The following is a 19,531-nucleotide window of genomic DNA, read 5'->3' as shown; positions in this document are numbered from 1 at the left end:
AATCTTCCCTTAAATTCTTTTAAGTCTTGGATTATGACTTTTGTTTTTAAGTATTTCACTTAATTCTTGCATCGGCATGGTGATTTTTGTTATTCAGCCAGAGCATAACTTCCAGAGAAAAAGGTATTGTATTATGCAATTTTGGATGCAGGCCAAAGATGCAGGCTCTTAATGTCCTTTTTCGTGTTGTAGTCCCTTTGTGTGTTGTATTCCAAAATTTTCTAAACCAGATTTCCTGATGGTAGTTATTTTAAGTATCCCCATAACTTGCTCTGTGGTGAAGCAGCTAAATGACTGACCTCCTCCAATCTATGTTTTCTGGAGCATAAGATTCTTCCAGTACTCTTCAGTTCTGCCATACATTGTCAAAACTAGTGCTGACTCTGGTCTCTTGAGGCAGTCTATTACTCCTCTATAGAAACTGCCTGTAATGATGATCTTTCTCTTATGGCCCCTCCAAAGCTCACATAATCGTCTTAAGCCCATGGTACTGCAGTCAGAATTCATGTCTCCTCTATTAGCCAGTGATCAATTTTCTTTTTTTCCAGGAGCTCTCTTGCTATCCTGCAAATGCAATCACTGTTTTCTGTCAAAGTATCTAGCTGAATAAAGGATCATGTCAGTAATAGAACAAGGCCTGTAGCAATAGAAAAACGGGTAATGTTTTTAAACTAAAGGAGGGTAGATTCAGACTAGATAGAAGGAAGAAATTTTTTACGATGAAGGTGGTGAAACACTGGAACAGGTTGCCCAGAGAGGTGGTAGATGCCCCATTCCTGGTAACATTTGGGTCAGGTTGGATGGGGCTTTGAGCAACCTCAAGTTGAAGATGTCCCTGCTCATTGCTGGGGCATTGGACGAGATGACCTTTAAAGGTCCCTTCCAACCCAAACCACTCTATTATTCTGTGATTCTATTCCTGATGTGCTTTGTGTCCCAACTGGTTTCTAGCTTAAGCAGTGTGTGATGGTAAGAGGGGTTTCAAGCTTTTGTGTTCTTTCACAGTTTTGTTGAATTCAGTGAATAGGCTAAGAAGTCTACCAGTGGTGCAGCCAGTGTTCAGGTGACTTTGTACTCTTCCCAGTACTCCATCTTTCACTGACTCTGTTTCACTTCCCATTTTCACCAGGACAGCTTGTAGAGAAGTGCTCAAACAAGGTGTGCATGGGGTAGTTGGCAGAGTTAACCATAGACAGAATGGCAGCCAGCCATCCCCTCCCCAGTTTGTACTGAGGATGTGTATAGTCCATGGTGGTGATCCCACTGCTGGAAGTAAAATTACTTCTGTTTACAGAAAAGAGCCCCTAAAACATTCAGTGTTAGACCTTAGTTGCTGGGTCCTTTCACTGGCAGGCAGTTAATTTCCATTACGATCACTAGGATATGAGTAGGATCTGCAATTGGACTTCGCTTTTAAAAAAATCTAAAAGGAGCTGCAGGCATTGGGCTGTTGCTATGAGCATGGTTGTGGTTGTGTGTAGGTGCCTCATTGCAGTGTTTTCGATAATGCCAGCTGAGAACGATACTCTTGGTAATCATGTACTTGTCCTACAACTGCTGCACAGGACCTGTCCATGTGCTGCTGTACCAATCCAGTGCCCCCCTTGCAACATAGGGCTAGCATCACTATTGACATCATAGGATGGTATTAGAACAACGTTGCTCACTTTAACAGGCAGGCTTGGGGGTACTTGAGGTCTTCTGCAAGTGTGAGATACCTACAAAAGGTGGAGGTTTTTGAATGTTGCTGTTGAATGTGCATTGTCAAGTGAAGTTCAAAACAGACCCTTTCAGCATCAAACTTCTGTTTTATTTTACTGGCGCATTTATAATGTATGAAATGAAAAGCACTGGCTGCAGAGCATCTGGTAGCACACTATAAAGACACGTGGTAATTATTGGAGATACTTGTTAATAAAGCTGTAGCTCAAAATTAAGTCTGACCAGCCGTGTGTAATTTACTCTTGCTATAAACTTGCAACCTTGTCAATGGCCTAAAGCCTCACATTTTGAGATTCTGTTCCTGTCATCGTGTCCTGTGGCCGTGGCTGCCAGGTGTTTAATATCTGTTTATTAGATGCCTTTTGATTAGAGGTATACTGCCCTGTGTCCAAAAACTGTGCCTCAAGGCTGCCTGTTACCTTGTGGGACCCTAAAGGTCTTTCTAGAGAGATCAAGTGCCATGCAGCCTGATACACTGCAAATGATAGTAGGCCCAAGCAAGCCTATCCTCAGGCTTTCCACACTACTTAGCCAGAGACTACTGTGTGTCACACAGCAGATCTTAAGTAGTCTGGAGAGGCATAAGAGCAGCAGGGCTTTTACTTTCTGTCAGAACTGAAGGGCTACTATACTTAGATATTTCCAGTTCCCCTTCTACTTGAAGTCTGTCTTTCCCTTGCACCTGCATGCTTGGTGCTTTCTGTCAGTGCCAGGAGATGTGCTAGTGCAATGGAACCTAGAGGCAACGTGTTCCCCCGTGGGCTGTTGCACAGTGCTGTGAAAGCCCTGTGGAACAAGGTTGTCCTAAACCCCTTTGCCGGGACAAACTTGTTCAGGTTCTGTTTGAGTTCCTTTAAAGCACGTAGCTCCTCCTTCTGTTGGCTTGTTGGAACCAAAGGGAGAGAGCTGAGGTTTGGATCCACTGGTACTGTTGTATGTCCTTGAGCTGATGTGTGTGTTCAAATAGTAAGTTACCTGTGATTCACAAGAGCACACCTTTGGCTGCATTCCTTGCCAGAAGCAAGAGAGAGGAGGAGAACAAAGGGTTTCTAGGAACATCTGAAATCAAAAGATTTACTGGATTTCAACCATAACATCTCTCAGCTTCCCCACCTCTGACATTCTACTTTTCTTCCTATGTTGCTCCTAGGTACACTCCCCCTATTCATTAGGTAGGGGAATTGCCAGGGTAGAGCATGAAGTCCTCTACCAGCTGTGTGGTCTCATGGCAGACTGAATGGGACCTTAAGGCCTGTATGTATGTTGGCTGTGTAAAAACCAACTCCCCCCAAAAAGAATGTTGTCAAATTAATAGAAGCAGGTGGAGTTGTCTTGAGCTAGAACCTTTCACGTGAGAGGCTGGAAGACTCTCTGATGTATGGGAGAGCAGGGAGTACTGCCTCACAGCTGGGCACAGTAAACCAAGTGAAAACTGTTGGTGTAAGGCAACCAGTTCACCAGCCAAACTGAAGAGGTTCGTCTTACAACAGGAGAACTAGGCTATATACTAGATTTGCATCTCCCAGAGTCCAGCTTGATTGGATGTTTTCTTGAGGAACACTGGAGTTACTTCTGGGTGCCCCCTTAAGGCCTGTTTCCCAATTCAGCTATGTTGAAATGTAAATTCAGGCAGCAGCTGAGCTCTGTAGAGATGGATATGGGACTCTGCTGTGACCATACTTTGAACATGGGAAAGCAGCGCTCAGGATTGAGCTGTGAGGCTACAGACATGAGCCATCCAGGCTTGCTGCGACAGTGTATTGAACTAGAGTCCTAAAGTGATTATTGAATTTGCTCTTGGTTATCTGATCAAGTGTGATATCTTGCTGTTATTTTCCTTAAGTGTAATAAATTTGAGGAGAGTTTGCTTCACTGTTTAGAGGCATCAAGTCAAAATTATGACTGGCTGCAGAAGTCTTAATGAAAGACTTTCAAATTACTTCAGTCACGTTTCACTTGCTAATTAATGTATTCTGAAAAGCATTTGGTTATCTGTAGCCTGCATCCTCCCATCAGGCTGAGCATCCTGGCTGTAATTTTTTTTTACTTTTTTACATGGTACAAGTGTGGCAGGCCTGAGAAGCTGTATTTAACAACAGCAATTATGTTGCTTTTGCAGTGCTTTGTGCAGTACATGAGCTTTTCACAGCAATTCATAAGCAGGGGACACACTAAACTCACTGGTGGGAAAACTTCAGTGAGTGCACGCCCCCTGTTTGGGGGGGGGCGTTGGGTCTTCTCTCTCCGCCTCCCCCCAGTAATGAAGCCTGCTGTTTCTATTGTATGCTTGGACATCATAATATGTAGGCAGGCACAACAGGAGATCTTCAGAAGCCAGAAGTGGCACAGGTATGTTGTATGAGCAGGAGGATGAGGGCAGAGAGGTAATGGCCTCCCTGGAATCAGGCAGATGATCAGCAACAGGAACAGAAGCAATAGGATGTTTCTATGGGTGAAATATGAAAAGTCTCCAGCTGGCTCTTACAGCAAATGGGATAGTTGACAGATATATCTCAGCCTGTGGTGGGGATAGGTAAGGGGCAGGTGAATATCTATACCCACGTGAGAGACCACATGAAATAAAGGGGCACACATATTGAAGTATCTGTGAGGGAGAGAGGTCATCTGGGGGAAAATACTGTGGAAAAGTTGAATTTACACAAACCCCCACACGTCCCCTTTTATTTTGTGTGCAGCACTTGACTGTAAATTGTCATCTCCTGGCAAATTCCTTAATCTGTGTTGAAAGCAAAACTCTGCTGTGAATGTGGATAATTTTTATGTTTATATAGGGTTGACTGGGAACTCCAATATTAAGTTTCTGACACTGTATTACTATCGCACTCACTACAAAATATGTAAAAGTTATTGTCACATTCTGGGACAAATAATAAAATAGTCTTTGTTGTGTAACTGCATAAATCAATCACATTAAGAGTAGAAAGATAGGGATTTAATTCTTTTTTTTTTTTTTTTTTTAAATCACCCTGTGGAAATAGGTTGTGAAGAGACTGAAAGAATTCTGGCTACAATTGGACAGAATTAGGCAGCTGAAACTGACTTTTCTAAAATGCTGCCCCAAGCCTACCTGAGTGCTACAGGAGCCAAAGGCACTTGTGTTTCAATATGTAGGAGCACTACCTTTTTCCATTTTAGTTCATTAAAGCAAGGGTTCAGATATCTGATACGGAAACATAATGGATTACTTTTGTCAACTGTGGCTGCATTACTTGATCAATGACCTTGTATTTTCTTTACTATTATTGTTGTTTAGGCCAAAATGATTCTACTTAGTCATAGAAATGGGAAAGTAGCTGATCTGTAGGTCAGTGGGATATGGAATTGCCTTGTGGGGTGATCGTGTAGCTCTGTGTCTCAAAGGTCATTCTTGAGCAAAAATTGTAGCATCTATTCCTGTCTAAATGTTGCACACATCCTCCAGGCATTCATATTCACCATTGTCTTTTAGGTGTGTTTGTGCTTCTCAGTGACTTTCACCAGCATGTGAGAGTCAGCATTTTTTTCAGTTAAATGTCATACATTTCTGATTCAGGGAAAAAGGAAGACTGACGCCCTGATTTTATATTGAGGTTAAGTGACAGAGATTCAAAGTCTATTCTTTAGCTTCATGTGGCAAGCTTTTTTTTTTTTTTTACTTACTCTAGTTTTTGAGTTTATGGTTTAGGGGTTTTTTCCTGATAACAAAAGACTAATTTTAGGTTTCCCAAAATGCAGCAAAGTCTGGCAACAAGAATCTAAACAAATATTACCTGTATTTGAAAGTTAAAAGATAGTAGCACTTGCTTAATTTCATTTAATGTAACTGAATATTGTGCAATGGGGACATCTCTGAAGACCACCTTTTCCAAAGACTTTCTGTGTTCTGTATACTTTGAGAGGGCCAGACAAGCTTAACTGGCATGGAGAATTTGCATGAGTTGTTTGTCTGATTCAAATTCCAAAAATGACCATTCCAAATATATGAAACAAGTGTCAAAGTTGCTTTGCTACCAGATTAAAATGCATCTGTAGATAAAACATTCATCAGGGTAGTTTAAGTTGCTCATGTTGATGTCTGTTATTTTGAGATACCATACTTTACCTAGGAAAAATTAACTGCATGTGAATTGGTTACCTCGGGGCATCAAAGGTGGTCTTTATGATGTGCAGATTCATGTTTTGCTCATCTCAGTTAGAAACAAGGAATTGTTATTGTTGATGACAAGTGTTTGAGGCAAAAAGCATCTTTCTATGGATTGTGATCCAGAGAGCTGGGCATTCTTGTCAGCATTGTTTAAATTCTCCATAGCAGAAGAGGGAAGGAATATGATTGACCTTCCCAGAACAAAATGACCCCAAAGGTCTGAGGGGCATCTATGCATTCTTTTGTACCTCATCCACCAGCCCTGCTTTGTTCCTTTTGTTTCCTCTTCTCTCTGTTCCTTCAGGGTTGTAGGTATACACTCATACACTCCCACTCATTCCTTAAACCCAGTTTTAATTGCATACACTTGGGAAACAAATGGTGATCCATGCTCCTGGTAAATATGTTGTGACCAGGGCTCCCAGTCTCTGGCAGCCATTGAAATGCCTGGTTTCAAGCTCTTTGTATTCTGTTCTTTACTAGCAAGCAGGCTGGTGAAAGAAGTGGAAGTAGATGTGCAAAGGGAAGAGGAGAGCCATGTCTCACTTACGTGTGTTCTAGGTTTCAGCAATGACACTGCACATCAAGATCATAGAGGTGCTTTCCTAATTGTGATGGTTTGACCCTGGCTGGATGCCAGGTACCCACCAAAGCCGCTGTGTCACTCCCCTCTTCAACTGTACAGGGGAGAGACAAATACATCAAAAGCCTCATGGGTTGAGATAAGGACAGGGAGAGATCATTCGCCAGTTACCATCATGGGCAAAACAGACTCAACTTGATGAAATTAATTTAATTTATTACCAATCAAAATCAGACTAGGAGAGGTTAAGACCTGTTGAATCTTAAAACACCTTCCCTCCACCCCTCCCCTCTTCCTGGGCTCAACTTCACTCCCAGGTTTCTCTACCTACTCCCCCCCAAGTGGTGCAGGGGAACAGGAATGGGGGTTGCAGTCAGTTCATCACACAATGTCTCTGCTGCTCCTTCCTCTTCAGGAGGAGCACTCCTCACACTCTTCTCCTGCTCCAGCGTGGGCTCCCTCTCACAGGCGACAGTTCCTCATGAACTGCTCCAGCATGGGTCCATAATTTCCATGGGGTGCAGTCCCTCAGGAGCAGACTGCTCCAATGTTGGGTCCCCCATGGGGTCACAAGTTCTGCCAGCAAACCTGCCTTGGTGTGGGCTCCTCCCCCCACGGGTCCACAATGGCTTGCCAGGAACCTGATCTGGCGCAGGCTTCCCACGGGGTCACATCCGCAATGCCCGCCCTTGGCTTGCAGGGGGACAGCCTGCCTCACCATGGTCTTCACCATGGGCTGCAGGGGAATCTCTGCTCCAGCACCTGGAGCACCTTCTCCCCCTCCTTCTTCACTGACCTTGGTATCTACAGGGCTGTTTTCTCTCGCATCCTCTCACTGCTCTTCTCTCTCCAGCTACTGAGTTGCAGCAGGTTTTTTTCCTTCTTAAATATGGTATCCCAGAGGCGCTACCACTGTTACTGTTTGGCTTGGCCAGCAGCAGGCACAGGGAAAACTTCTGGCAGCTTCTCACAGAAGCCACCCCTGTAGCCCCCCTACTACCAAAACCTCACCATGCAAACCCAATACACTAATGTAGCAATAGAACATCATCTCAGGGTATTATGTTTCAGTCTTGCTCAATGAAGAGCAGCCACTGGCCAGGCTTCTAATAGCTAATTCTTTCAGTGAGGATTTCCCCTTCCCGAAGTTCTTTGCAGCAGTGTGCACCACATCTGCACCACTTCATTTCCTGACTCACTTTTCAATTTTGGGAGATGTGGCTATTCTTGATTTTAGATTAGGATTATTTTACAAGTCAGCTAAATGTGCAAACTGTGAGTAAAAATGGTAATGAGCTTTGCTTTTTGCTCTGTCAGAAAATTTCTGCACAATCATTGCCACTGGAGGGGGAACAGAGCTGAATTCAGGGAGGGTGGTGTCTACTGACATCCTGACCCTGTAGACTCATAAACAGTCATCATAAAAATGCAGGATTGATCTGTAGAGGAGGTCCTGTTTCCCAAAGTTCAGAACATTGACTTTGGGTGGGGTTTGGATTAATGCTGGACTTGGTACCTTTTAGTTGATTTAAAACACATAACGTATTCTTAGAAAGTAACTTTTATGATATTGTTAAAAGTACAAGTTTCTTCCTGTTAGTACAATTTATAAAGAAGTAGCAGGATTTTTGATGGCTCTCTAAATCAGCGGTCGAATAAAAGTATTTAAAAGTGTATTATTAGTCTGCTGTTGGCCTAAACAGTAATGATAGGGACCTGGCTGTTTGCAGGCTGCAGGGATTCTACGGGATCCTTCTTCACTTCTACAGAACTCGAAAAAGCCAAACATCCTTACTGCCTTCAAAGCAGTAGAAGGGAATTGGTTATAGAGGATGGGGCCTGGGCTCAGTAGAGTGATCTTCACGTGTGTTGGATGCTGTCGCAAATGGACACTGTTAGTAGGTGATGAGACATTGTTTATTGTACCGTGGAGACAGTGGCTGTCACATACAGAATGACAATGTTGTGTATTAACAGGAAAAAGACAGGAAAAGCAGCAGGCAGGTCAGCCCCTGAATGTGTCTAGTAAAGGATTTTTCAAAGTAATCACTCATCTGGGGAAAAAAAGAGCTTTTCCTTTTCAGAGGAGATTTTAACTTACTTCTTTGTTGCTGTAAGTTAGCATGAAACATTACAGGTTTTGTTCAAAGTGACAGCATATAATATAAAAAAAAAATCTGTAAATGGAAAGACATTTCAGAATGGAAAAACAAAATAAAACAATGTTTCCTACATCACTAGAATGGGGTTTTTTTCTGATGTTACTGCAAAGTTGTTGCTTTTTTCCTTGTCCAACTGGCATTTCATCAAAATCAATGCAGAAAATCTGTTCTGACAAAACAGCACTTTCTTCAGTAAAAGCAGTGTTTGGAAGGCTTGGCTTATTTTTCTGGTAGTGAATATGAATGATGTTTCAAATCCATTAACATTTTCTGGAAAAAATACTAGGTTTAATATCTAATTGTTATTTCTTGAACATTCTTGTATCACACTTCAGGCATAAGATCAAAAAAAAAAGCACAGTCTGATGAGCTGTCTGCACAATTCCTTTCCCATCCCCACTGTGTTTTGAAAACTGAAGGAAAATGTGTGGGAAAGCTGTAATTCAAAGTTACTTGGTTTTTATGGTTGTGTTACAAAACATTTTAAGCAAGGTGTGACTGTTAGTCATATATCAAGTATTGTGTCTGCGTAGACATCTGTGCTTGAGAGTTCCAAACCAATTTGTTGCAGGGATTAGCAACTAGGGATTCTCCTGTTCTGTATTTGAAACTCATGGGAATGATTGCAATAAGGAAAGGAAGGGATGAATATTGCCTATGGTTGTACTGTTTTGTCACGGTTTTCCCTCAGTTGAACAAAAAAAATTTGCAAAAGAATTATTGCAACATCTTCTGTTGCAAAATGTGTATGCTTCATCTCTTCAAGGCACTGGCTTTCATCAGTGTTCACATATGTGAATTTGGGATTGCCATTTAGATTCTGCTCTTTGAAAACCTTGGGCCTGGCAGGTGCTAATAACTTTTGCTGTTGAAAGAGCTGAGAAATCCATATTTCAAAACCAGGACTACTCATTATCAGGCACATGTTCTACTTCTACCTGGTCAGGTAGACTCCAACAGTGCTTAGAAAATTAAGCAGAAACTGGTTTGCAACCAGTTCAACCATGAGGTTTTTTCCTCATCACTAACTGAAATTTCTGTAATCTCTCTGCATGCTAAAATTAGAGCTTAGACCAAAAGGGTTTGGAGGAGAGGAAAAGAGGGGTGGAGGGGTGTACGACTTCCAGGTTCCTTTCTGAACAGTGTCCCTATAATCCTGGTCGCTGGTCTAGCAGCAATAGTGCTGTTAAACAAGTGTAGATGCATTCTGCCCTTGCCAGTTACTAGTAGGCACTGATTCTCTATGAGTCCAGGCATACCAGAAGAGGGGAGTCTGTAAGACAGACTTCAGGAACAAATAAGGAAGGGAAGGCAGCACAGAAGGAACCTTAGTGTAGATGTGAACAGTTTCAAATCCTATACACCTGGAAGTGCTTAATTCAAGACCATGGTTTCAAGGTGCTAATCTGATTTTCTTCCAACTTAATTTGTTCTTCATTCTAGAAGATGAGAAATGCCTGGTTTGATATTTCTAGCTGGAACTAGTGACAGCTCAGTTGGTTTACTTAGAACAAGGAAGGCGGATAGCAGATTCACAATGTAATTTTTGGAAACTAAAAGGAGGCAGGAAGGGAGTGAAGGAGGAAAGTATTCGAAAACATAATCTTTGCTTTCATCCACCAGTAAGACTGGGATAATGCTGTTTAAAGAGCTCTGGGCTTCCAGGAAAGTATCCAGGATAGAAATTAGAACTCAGCCCATCATTAACCATGATTCTATCACTTTCCAACAGTCAAAATTCTAGATTAGATAGCCATCCATTTCCTCCTAGTGTTCTAATATGCTGCCTTGAAAAGAAAATGGGACGTAGTGCTTGGCTGAGGGCTATTAGAGATGGCACTGAATAATCAGAGGAGATAGCCGAGAATGAGGGTGACTGAAGATTACTGATAACTGAATGAAAAAAACCTCACAGGTTTTCATCTGCACAAGGCCAGCTGACAGTTGAATCATCTGTGATGTTCCACAAAGAACCTGGTTAGCAGTTAGTTTTAACAGAAAAGTTATGTGCAAATAAAATCTCCAGGTTTGTTAATCTTAGGCAGTCAGCTTTCAATGGCTAAGGGAGCCAAATGTCACAGAGGGCTGTGATGATAAAATGGTGATTCAGGGAGAGGTCCTTCATTCATTGAGCTTAATCCCTCTACCCCACAAGCCAATTTGCTTTGTTACTGATTTTAACATTGCAAGACTACACCCCTTAAAAATTGTAATGCAAACTACCTGAAAAGAAGGGAGGTGCGGTGACATCCCATTGCCATGAAATAAGATAGAAATTTCAGAAAACAGTGAGTTTTGGTCATCAAAATGCAAACTGTGTGTGAATTGCATACTACTGTTTATGAGAGATGAGTATGACCCTTCTATCCCCAGTCCTATCAGTTTTATATGCAAGCATATCACGTATCATGACATAATGTAAGTGTTGCCCTGTATTCTTAATTGAAAAAATTCATTGAGCAATTACCAGGAAAAGTAAGAGGTGTAAGAGGTGCATACTAGCTGCCTGCAAATATGCACCAGCAGCTGCAAAATTATGTAATGTATTATTAAATGTCTTGCTTTTTAGGAGTGGGTGATTTTGTTACTAGGGTGAATTTCATTAGCAGTATTTGATAGTCTTGATCAAAAATTTATTTTTGTTATGATAATGAGTGATATCCAGTGTGAATTACATTAAAAATTGCATACGTTAATGAGATCTTGGATTGCAACTTGCTCTTCAAACATATTTTCTCAAAGGAAGAGAACTTGACAAGATTATTCTTTTGGTGAGAAGTAGGGCTGCTGAAGTTCCCTTACGCAGCATCACTGTGAGCCGTAGACAGTGCTTTGGTGAACCAATATGATCACAGAACTATTAGTTCATGCCATACTTCAGCTACTTTGCAGCAAAGGGAAAAAACAGCAGCAGAAATATTCCCTTGTAAACAAATAGTCTGAAGATCTGACTGACAGGCCAGAATACTGGTCCAAAAGGAGTTGAAGCAGAGGAGGGGAGGGAGGGAGGAGAGGAGAGAGGTTACTTACCCCAAAGGAGCTGGTTCTCAGCTGGCCGTGGCTTCAGCTTATTGATGGAGAAGGTCTCCACTGTATTTATTTGGCAAGCCCATTATGCTAAATTGTTTTCATCCTTTCTCCATTCAATCAGATTTTGCTTTCCCAGGTCTGAGCTGTCTTATTTGCAGGTGGCACCGGTAAAACAAACAAACAAAAAAAATAAAAGGACAACAACTTTATTATACTACAATGCACACGTGTACAGGAAAATACCATGTTCCCTGCTTCCAGGAGTCAGTAGTTGCTCCTCTGTACAGTTTAGGATGTCTGGCTCCTCAGCATTTCTGCCAGACTAGGACAGACCTGCATGCAGGACAATAGCTTGTCTACAGTCCTGTCTCCATTAACTGCAAGATTTCTCTACAGACAGTTGCAAGGTGATGTCTTCCCTGCTGGCTGGTTGGCAAAGGGCAAATGCAAACAGCAGGAGGTGAGCAATCTACCATGCAGCCTGCATGTTGTAGTCTCTGCCATCACATGTTTTGTGCCTAGCTTGACACGGAGGTGGACTTTTTTGTGCTTTCTTGCAAAATAATTGCACAAACCCCACATTTTCAACTTCAGGGAAGTTTTAGGTAGGAGTCCTGAAATTTAGTTTCACAGGTTTCTTTGGTTCTTTTTTTTTTTTAATTTATTAATAGAATTTTGCAAATGTTTCAAGTCAGAATTGTCGACCTAGAAGCTCTACTTAGCAATTTCTGAAAATGTACAAATGGTAAAGATTAGTCATAGACTACCGGGGAGATCTAGTTGGGAATGGACCTCTGGTGGTAGCTGGTCCAACCCTCTGCTCCATGCAGGATGCACCCATCAAGTTGCTCAGCACTTTGTATAGACAAATTTAGAAAACTTGTGAGGATGGAGACCTCCTGACCTGTCTGAGCCTAGTCCCAGGGACGCACCACTCTCATGGGGAAGAAGCTTTTCCCTATGTCTGGTGGGAACTCTCTTTGTTGCAGCCTGTGCTTGTTGACTCGCTGAGAAACTTCCATCTTCTCTGTAACTCTCCCATTTAAGACAATGGATGACTGCAACCTCCATGTCACCTTTTCTTCTCCAGACTGAACAGACACAGGTCCCTCAGACTATCCAGTACACCATGTGCTCTTGCACCCAGACCATGTTTAGTGGCCCCTGCTCTGGACTTGCTCCTGTTGGCTTCTCTTTTTTTATGGGAGGCCTTCATACCAGTTACAGTTACAGATGCAGCCTCACCAGTGCTCTGTAGAGGAAGTCGTCACCTCCAGCTGCTGGCTACACTTTTGCTATGCAGCCCTGGCTGCAGTAGGCCTTCATGGGCAGGCTGTTGAATCATGTTCTGTGTCCTGTTCACCACAGTTCCTTTTCTGTCCAGTCATGCCCCAGCTTGCACTGCCACCTGGGTTTATTCCATCCCAAGGCAGAAGCTTTCTATTTGCCTTGGTTGAATTCCACTAGGCTGCTATGCATAACTTCCAGGTCACGTTCTTTTTCACTCACCTTCACAGTGTGGCCTGCCAAAAGGCTGACCTGTCATGATATAGAGGAGATGCTTCTTGGGTTTTTGTGGAATTATGGTTAAACATCTTATCAATGAGTAGTATGTACGTCCCAGACCTGAGTATCTACATAGGTTCTTATGAGGGAAGCAACAGCTGTCTGTCATGAATACATGGCTTGTAGCTGTTTGTTTACATTATATGCATTTTCTTTCTGTTTTAAAAAGGTCATGTGTCCTTGCCCTTTCTGTATTGAAGTGCATTTGGCAGATTGTTCTCCAGTTCTTGCTCTACTCCTGAAATTAGCATGCATCTGTGATTCCATTAATTTATCTGCACGCTTTTAAGGCAAAGCAGATTCATAGTGAACTGAAGGAAGGGAACAATACACCTGTCCTCATAATAAAGTATTTAAAGATGCCACCGTTGTTTAAAGGAAGTGCTTTAGAGACCAATTATGATTCAAAAGAGATTTTTTTTCCTCTAAGAAATTGATATTTAAAGCAATATTTTAGACATGTAGAGCTATAATTACAGTGCCTGCAGTGGTTTCCACTCACCAGAAAGGGTCACTTCATCAGAGAATTGTTGAACATATCTGAAAGATAAAAGTTCAGTTGTGTTACAGGCACTTCCAGAGGGAATGCTGCATGTGCTAGCTAGAAAATAGCAGATTTTAGAGAAGTCGCTTTTAACATGGCATGATTTGTTTCCCCACCATAGCTTTCTGTGTCACCTTAAACTGGGTTTCTTTGCTGACATAGACCAACTGCAGTTTTAACACTATTGTCTTTGTCACTGGACACATCTGGAAGAAACAATGGCTTGGAGCCAGAAAGTAAGGGAGTGGGACATCAAACAAGCTGTAAAAACCCTCTAGGCCTCGTTTAACAACTTGAAATGTAGGAGCTGTCCTTTGCTCTTGTTTCGTCCTGGCTAAACTCTATACTCCTAAAATAGCCTGTATGACATACTAAAGACAGCAGACACTGAAGGGTCGCTGCTGGGAAGAGATGAGGTCAGCTCTACCACCTATACTACCTATACTATATGGCAGTGTGTGTGCTACTGTACTACATAATACTGGGCATTATGTTGGATGGGTTGCTTTTGCAGGAGCTGACAGGGCAGTTACCATGCCAGTCTTCTTGTCCCTGTGTAATCCTGAGGCTTCCCTCAAAAAGGCAGCATGCTGTGCAGGCAGGCAGGCAGGTCATCTAGGAATTGAACACTTCTGGTGTGGAAGTCACAGGCTGGTTTCTGCCTGCAGAAAGGCTGCAAGGTAGCAGCGTTTGTGCAGTACAGTGCAGGTGAAAGTCTTTATGCCATTAATCTTCACAATGGACTCACATGAGAAAGTTTTCACAGCTGAAGGCACCAGTTCCTGTGCATAGCCATGTTCTGGGCAGTTGCTGTCAGGGTGGTATGGGTCTCCACAGGACAGGGCTGGGCTGGGCTGGGCTGGGCTGGCCTCACCTCGCCTCACCTGAGTGAGGCTCATAGCCTGCCTATGAAGAAAGCCTCAGAGCTCCTACAGGCCAAAACCAATGGTACCTTTTGGTCCAGAAACTAACGATTAGCTGTAGTGAAAAGTAAATGTTCACAGGACAATATTGCAGGGCAAACAAGAAAGGGGTTGTCCTCTGGTATGCCTCTGCATCAATTCCAGGGTAAGACAGCCTTGCCCCTGGATCCAGAGAGCACAGGTGGTGAAAACAAAATACTAGCTTAGGTTGCCTTTGTGTTGGACCTGGGGGTTGTGCAAGGGGGTTCGCAGCTAGCAGTCACTGTCTGTCAGAGTCTGGCCACTGTTTTGGCCTGTCACTCAGCAACTAGTTGCATTTTGTTCTCCTATATTCCCCTACATCATGAAGGAGAGCCTGCTGTGGTGCTGCTCCCCTCTTCCCTATGCACAAGCATGAACTAATGCTTTGCTTTGCTTTCCTTGCAGGAGCAGTCAAGGTTTTATGCACATGAAACTGATGAAAACCAAAGAGAAATACATCCTGGGTCAGAACAGCCCTCCCTTCGACAGTGTTCCTGAAGTCATCCACTACTACACCACAAAAAAGCTGCCTATCAAAGGAGCAGAACACTTGTCACTGCTCTACCCTGTGGCTGTGCGGACCCTCTAATAACCTAGTCTCACTCCTTCCTGTGGATGGGAGGTGAGAGGTAAGCTGGGTTGCACAGAATTCAATGCTGAAATTCAGTGCTTGAGCCTGTGATGGAGAGTGGCAGCCTTTAGTCTTGGGAATGTAGGTACTCTGCAGAGTTGTGTATGGGACTGTGTGTATGGTACTCTTATGCTGCAGCATGCCTTTAGAACTGTGCTTCTACATAAGAGGAAGAAATCTTACTTCAGTGCAAGGAGAACAGATAAACTTCCCAGGGCTTCTCTATGAATGAAAGTACTTCCAACAAAAGTTCTTCCTCCATGTTTTGAGCAGAATCAACAAGTTCTTCTGAGCAGTAAAACACCAGCAACTTTTATTCTCTTGCTACCCTGAGAAACTTCTCCATGTGGAAGAGTAACCTGACCAAGGGACCCTAGGGTGTTCTTGGGGGACCTGAGAAGGAGCTGCTTAGCAGGCAAGTTCCTGTGCTGTGGTCACTTAGCTTGGTGGGTTTTGGGTTTTTAATGCAGTTTCTTGGGGTAGTCAAATGTTGAATTCCTGTTAGGCACAAAATCTTAAAATAATTTTGTGAGAGTGAATCATGGTTGATTATTTATAAATAGAGAATGTAATTAAAATGTAGTTTATTACATATTTTATCCTTTTTGGTACAATGATTTCCTAAGGGTTACTGTCTTCATTTGCAAGTCTCATTCATAGATACAGGCAGCTAATTCTGTCTGGGGCAGTTATACCATAATGTTTTAAGTAGTTGAGAATAAGTTGTTTTAATGTGTGGGTTAGTATTTTTGCATGAGGGTGGTCAAAGGCTTTTATAAAGCTTTAGTAGGCAAAATTTTCACTTACTCATTCATCGGGATCAAACAGTTGTCCCACTGAGGTAGCAGACTAAGAAGTGTGTGTCACACTGCCTTTCCATAAGATGGCTTTTGTATCTGTGTAAATGAGAACTGCAGTATGTAGCAGAGCAGAATTTGTTTTTCTGGTGTACCAAGGCATGCTTAAAACATGGTCCCTTGACACATACCTTCTGGACAGTGTTCATTTTCACCATGAGCAGAAGCTTCCTGCTGTATTTCAGTCACTGTCAGCCAGAAGCACTGCAGAAGCTGCTCTGTACCTTAGTCCTGCCAGCTCAGTTCCCATCCACTTTAGAGAGATTCTCTACATGCTCTGTGTGGTTGTTGAATGGGTAAGTGAAAAAAATATAATTGTGCCGAAATTGGAACTGGGGATCTGATAGCCTGGTCATCCTCACTGCGTGCCATTTCCCACCTATGTTTAGAATATTGTGTGTTAACCTGTCAGCTGTTGTAGTAGTAAACTGGTTATATGCAGTTTATGTGTTTTACAGACTGCAATAGGACTGTGAAAGTGTGTGTTATTTAATTCCGCTTTCTTACCTACTATTCCCTTTTATGTATGTTTAGAAAGAAGTGCAAATATAAAATTGTGATGGAACAACCACTTACTGCCTGTAAAAGTAGTGCTTCATTGTATTGTCTAATCTGATAAGAACCTCAAGGATGTCCCATATAATGTTATCAGTGATGAATGTTCTGCTTCCTTTTTAAGCCTGCCTTGTTCTTTATGTGACATCCAACACAGTTTGGACAGGGGTGGATCACACATATGTGAGGAGCCCAGTGTCATTCTGTGGAGCAACAGTAGTGGGTCAAGCTGTCCCTATCTCACACAGAATCTGAAGCTACATTGGAGTAGGTTCTTACTGGTTTTGTGAGAGAAGGGTGACACAATGGAGTAGAGACAACATTCCTCTCCAATTGAAATCAAACATCCCCATTTTCATGTACTCACCTACGTGCACCTTTTATTTCCCTAAAGTCTTTGTAGAACTCTTCATTCTCCTCTGAACATCACCCAGTTGGCAAGAGCACTTTTAAGTTAGCATATTCTTCTCTCACCAGCGTAGGAGTTCATGAAGGTGGCAGAGTTCACAGCAATTAGGAATCAGATGGCCTTTGTGGGCTCTGGCGACTCTGTCGTGCCTCTTGGGACAGAAATATGTCATATTTCTTCTTTTGCATGTTGAAGTGCATTTTTGAGAATCTGGCATTGTTGCTGTTCTATGGCCTGTTTTTATTCTTCTGTGATGGAAAAATAAGCCCCTACTCTCTCTAACAGCAATTACCAGTAGAAACCAATATTATCATTAACCAAGGCCTTGCCAGGCTTCCTTTAGCACATTGTCTTTAGCTCGTGGAGATGACTGTTGTACCAAATCTTTCTCGTCACGGGCCTGACTGAAAGTCAGCTGAAGCCAGCAGGTGCCACTTTATTGCTGTCTGCAGATTTTGGTTTGGGAAGGTTTTTTTGATTATTTTTTTAAAGACTTTTAGAAAGTACTCAGTAATTGCAGAATAAATAAAACGAGGATTTTGTTTGCACTGTAATGTTGTCTTTGTTTATTTAAGTGATTGTATGATATTTTTCCAGTGAAAGAATATTCTTCCCAGACTTTTTAATGTACAGTGAAAATACGTGTATTGCAGTGTGTAGTATTGCATATAGGTGGAAGATCTCGTAGTGATCATGCCTATACAGCACATTAAAAGTTTATTTAAAAAAAATTATAAACTTCTCCCTTTTCTTCCTCTAATTGTCAAAGTGTACTCAGATTGTCTTGAACAGCTAGTAGTTGAAGCAGCCTTTCAGAGCAACTTGTGTTTGTGTGTCTTAACTATGTAGTGAAAGTAATCATCAGGCTATAATCTGGTTTGGAGTCTGAAAAATCATATGGCTCAGTTCTGCCCTAAGTAATTCTCTTGACAATGTGCACCTTTACAAGGGCTGTGCCAAAACAACACAGGTGCATGTGTGAAAGACATTGCTGTGCAATTGCTCAAGGTTATTGCTGTTTACAGCATAACACTGGTGAATAACTTTTTGCAGCCTTTATAAGAGGTGTTAATTAGGCTTCTATTTTGATGAGTATTTCACAGCGTGATGGAAGCTCCCAAGCTGTGAACATCTGTATGATAGGTAGGAGAGTTTTCGTGGCCAAGATTACATCTCGCAGCTTCTTCCATAATTGGAAAAATCATTGAGGTGTGTGGAAGTACAGTCATCACTTTGGGTTCTGTACTTGATGATTGTATATTCTCTGACTCTGAAGTTAAGTCTTTAGAGCCAGGATGCAAAGTGCAGGGCTCTCCTAAGTGGAAAGGTACAAAACACACATTCCAGCTTCTCAAAGAACATGGCTTGAGTCTATGCCCCGAGGAAAGCCAGTTGCTGCTTGAGTATGACACATTTATGTGCTGCTCCTAGCCATCGCAATGAGGTTCAGGATTTGCCCTTTCTCTTGCTGTCACGGCTCAAGTTGGCAACACAAACACTGTGTGGTAATGTTGGTGGAGGCTCCAAATGCCATCTTTCATCCAGGTTCTGATTCCATATTCACCCTACTGCACTGCTAAGCTACACTCTGGGGTGCTCAGTTGGTCCTCTGCTGCTGTTAGTTATTCATGCTGTGCTCAGGTGGTACCTAGGGTTGTGTCTGAGCAGAACAAAAAAGTCCTAACACTTGTTTAAATAAATAAATAAAACCCATCCAACACACTGCTGTACTAGCTCCTTGGGGAGGAGGAAAAACAAAACAGAATTGAAACAGGCCTGTCTGCACTCCTGGTCTGAGAAGGGGAGAAGGGAATGAACAGTGAAGGGTCAACTGGGGTTTGTGCATTCTTTCCTTTTTAATGATCTGCAGTGATCCCACATAAAACACTGCAAATTGTTTCTTTTTATTGCTTCTTGGTGGAGTCCCCAGTAAAAAGGGAAGAAGAAAGGAAGGAAATGGCAGCAGCCAAAAGTTGTTGGTCTGAAATGAATCAAATGAAGGCCTGCTGAAAAAGGACGTTCATAGATTGCAAGGGATGACCGTGTACAATCCCATTTTCTGCAGCATGTTATTGCCTGTCTCAAGCCTTGAGCTTACTCTGAGAATCATGTACCCACGACTCAGAGTTGCTGTGTTGACCTCAGTGCTCTGGAACTTGTTGTTAGTTTGGCTCTGATAGTCTGGCAGAGAATGCAACATTTTGTTTTTCCTATGCTACTACTGCAGGTATCCTGTGCTGATACTGCAGGTATCAACACTTAACTGTTACCTGTATCCAGTGCAATGTCACAGTAATACTAATCCCCGAACCAAGCTTAGAAAGAAAACTGAGCCCTGCGAAGCTGCAATTAAGCTACTGTGTTTGTGTCTTGGAACTGTCAGC

At 42.4% G+C, this 19,531-nt stretch overlaps 1 protein-coding gene across 1 annotated transcript in view; it reads left to right on the top strand.

Moving 5' to 3' along the window:
- LOC104135028 (SH2 domain-containing adapter protein B) overlaps positions 1-17,820 on the top strand; it is a 78,711-nt gene extending 60,891 nt beyond the window's left edge. Inside the window, exon 7 of the mRNA XM_035888456.1 lies at positions 15,101-17,820. Coding sequence (XP_035744349.1) covers positions 15,101-15,284 — 184 coding nt within the window. The 3' untranslated portion in view covers positions 15,285-17,820. The remainder of the gene's footprint in view (positions 1-15,100) is intronic.
- Positions 17,821-19,531: the final 1,711 nt, after the last annotated feature.

This window comes from Egretta garzetta, unplaced genomic scaffold (assembly GCF_000687185.1).
Source record: "Egretta garzetta isolate BGI_Z169 unplaced genomic scaffold, ASM68718v1 scaffold271, whole genome shotgun sequence".
NCBI classification, from domain to species: domain Eukaryota; kingdom Metazoa; phylum Chordata; class Aves; order Pelecaniformes; family Ardeidae; genus Egretta; species Egretta garzetta.
The sequence above is the reverse complement of the archived record's forward strand: the minus strand, read 5'-3'. Positions and strand labels throughout refer to the sequence as shown.